Here is a 1,666-nt window from a genome sequence, read left to right on the forward strand (position 1 = left end):
CAGTGTTGGGGTTACTTTTGTGCGGCTGGGTGTGACACTTGTAACTGTGACAGGACATGTGGTGGACATCTAGGGTAGCTGGCAGAGTTCTAAAAGAATGTTTTCTTATAGTAATGTATTAAGTTATACATTTTGTGCTTTTTTTGGGGGGGCTGTGAGCTCTTTTTATTTTTTAAAAAAAAAACATTTTATTGTGCTTTAGGTGAAGTTTACATAGTAAACTAATTTTACACAAGTTGTTTCATGACCTTGGTTGCTGTGTTTGGCTTTCAGTATTTGTGATTTACTTTATAATTTTTTTAAAGATTATAACGAAAAAAAAAAAGCCCTTAGGGTTTTCCAGTAAAAACTATGGATTTGAATACTTCTACTTATAAATAGTAGCTGATGGTTCTTAAGAAATTGCCTAAATTATAGAAATATTTCTAAATAATAACCTATAGATATTTGAAAAATATATTAAATTCTTATGTGTGCATTTAGTTATAAGCAGTCAAAGAATTAAGTATACATTCCTAACACAAAATTAATTTTGTTACGGTATTATGTAATACAATTGGATTAAATGGACTTTGTTGACTTTCAATATTTTCCTTTCCTATTTCCATAAAAGATTATTCATGTTATTCTATTCTAAGCTAGAACATGAGTATTGGAACATATTTTGTATATCCTTGAATGTCCACACTCAGTTTCACTCTCCATCTTTTTACACAGAACAAAAATTATCCTGTCCAAGCATAAAGGTAGTTATTAACATGTAGCATTACACACTATCATCCAATTTGCAAATAAAGATCCATATACCCAGGTCTGTGTTCTATGCCATAATATTAATGGCTGGAGACTATTTTTTTGTTGTTAATTGTCTAAAAAACTCAAGAACATAAAATAGATTTAAACCATCAAAATGAAAGCCATTTTTAAATGCAATATAACAATAAACACGGACGAACGATGTTGTACACTTTTGCCCATCAAAAATTGACAATTTCCCTCCAATTGTTCAAGCAGCATCTCTACAAATGGTGCAGTTGTATGGTCTCCTTCTCCTTCCTCTTCATACAATTATGTGGTGTTTGAGTGATTCACATACTCAAGAAGTGACTGGTCTAAGACTCTTCGGATAAGAGCTTCCTCAATTATATTAAAATCCTATAATAAAGAAAAATAATTATAAGCATACAACCAGAGTCAATAGTGTATCAGAAACTGAAGGATGAGGGTCAAGGCAATGCCCTCATTTTACAGGGAACTAAAAAACCTGTTACAGATTCCAGAACTTTTGTGTTGGGGTTAATGGCTTTCCTATTTCATTTTAAAAAAACCAAACCCGTTGCCGTCAAGTAGATTCCAACTCATAGTAACCCTACAGGACAGAGCAGAACTGCCCCCACAGGGTTTCCAAGGCTGTAAATCTTTACCAAAGCAGACTACCACAACTTTCTCCCATGGAGTGGCTGGTGGGTTCGAACCACTGACCTTTAGGTTAGCAGCTGAGTGCTTAACCACACCGCTATTAGGGTCTTTCTATTTCATTTTACCGCCTATCAATTACCTAGTTATTGTCATAATAATATAGCCTTGATTTCGAATTTAAAATTTTTATCTGGTCTAACTGGTAGTTTTAAATCAACATTACAAATCCTGGTCAGAGTGCTATATT

At 33.4% G+C, this 1,666-nt stretch overlaps 1 protein-coding gene across 1 annotated transcript in view; it reads right to left on the reverse strand.

Annotated features, from left to right (window-relative positions):
* Window positions 1–151: 151 nt before the first annotated feature.
* The window catches only part of RNF125 (ring finger protein 125), a 31,824-nt gene continuing 30,309 nt past the window's right edge, over window positions 152–1,666 (reverse strand). The window contains exon 4 of the mRNA XM_023741193.1: window positions 152–1,155. Coding sequence (XP_023596961.1) covers window positions 1,069–1,155 — 87 coding nt within the window. The 3' untranslated portion in view covers window positions 152–1,068. The remainder of the gene's footprint in view (window positions 1,156–1,666) is intronic.

This window comes from Trichechus manatus, unplaced genomic scaffold (assembly GCF_000243295.1).
Source record: "Trichechus manatus latirostris isolate Lorelei unplaced genomic scaffold, TriManLat1.0 scaffold00175, whole genome shotgun sequence".
NCBI lineage: Eukaryota > Metazoa > Chordata > Mammalia > Sirenia > Trichechidae > Trichechus > Trichechus manatus.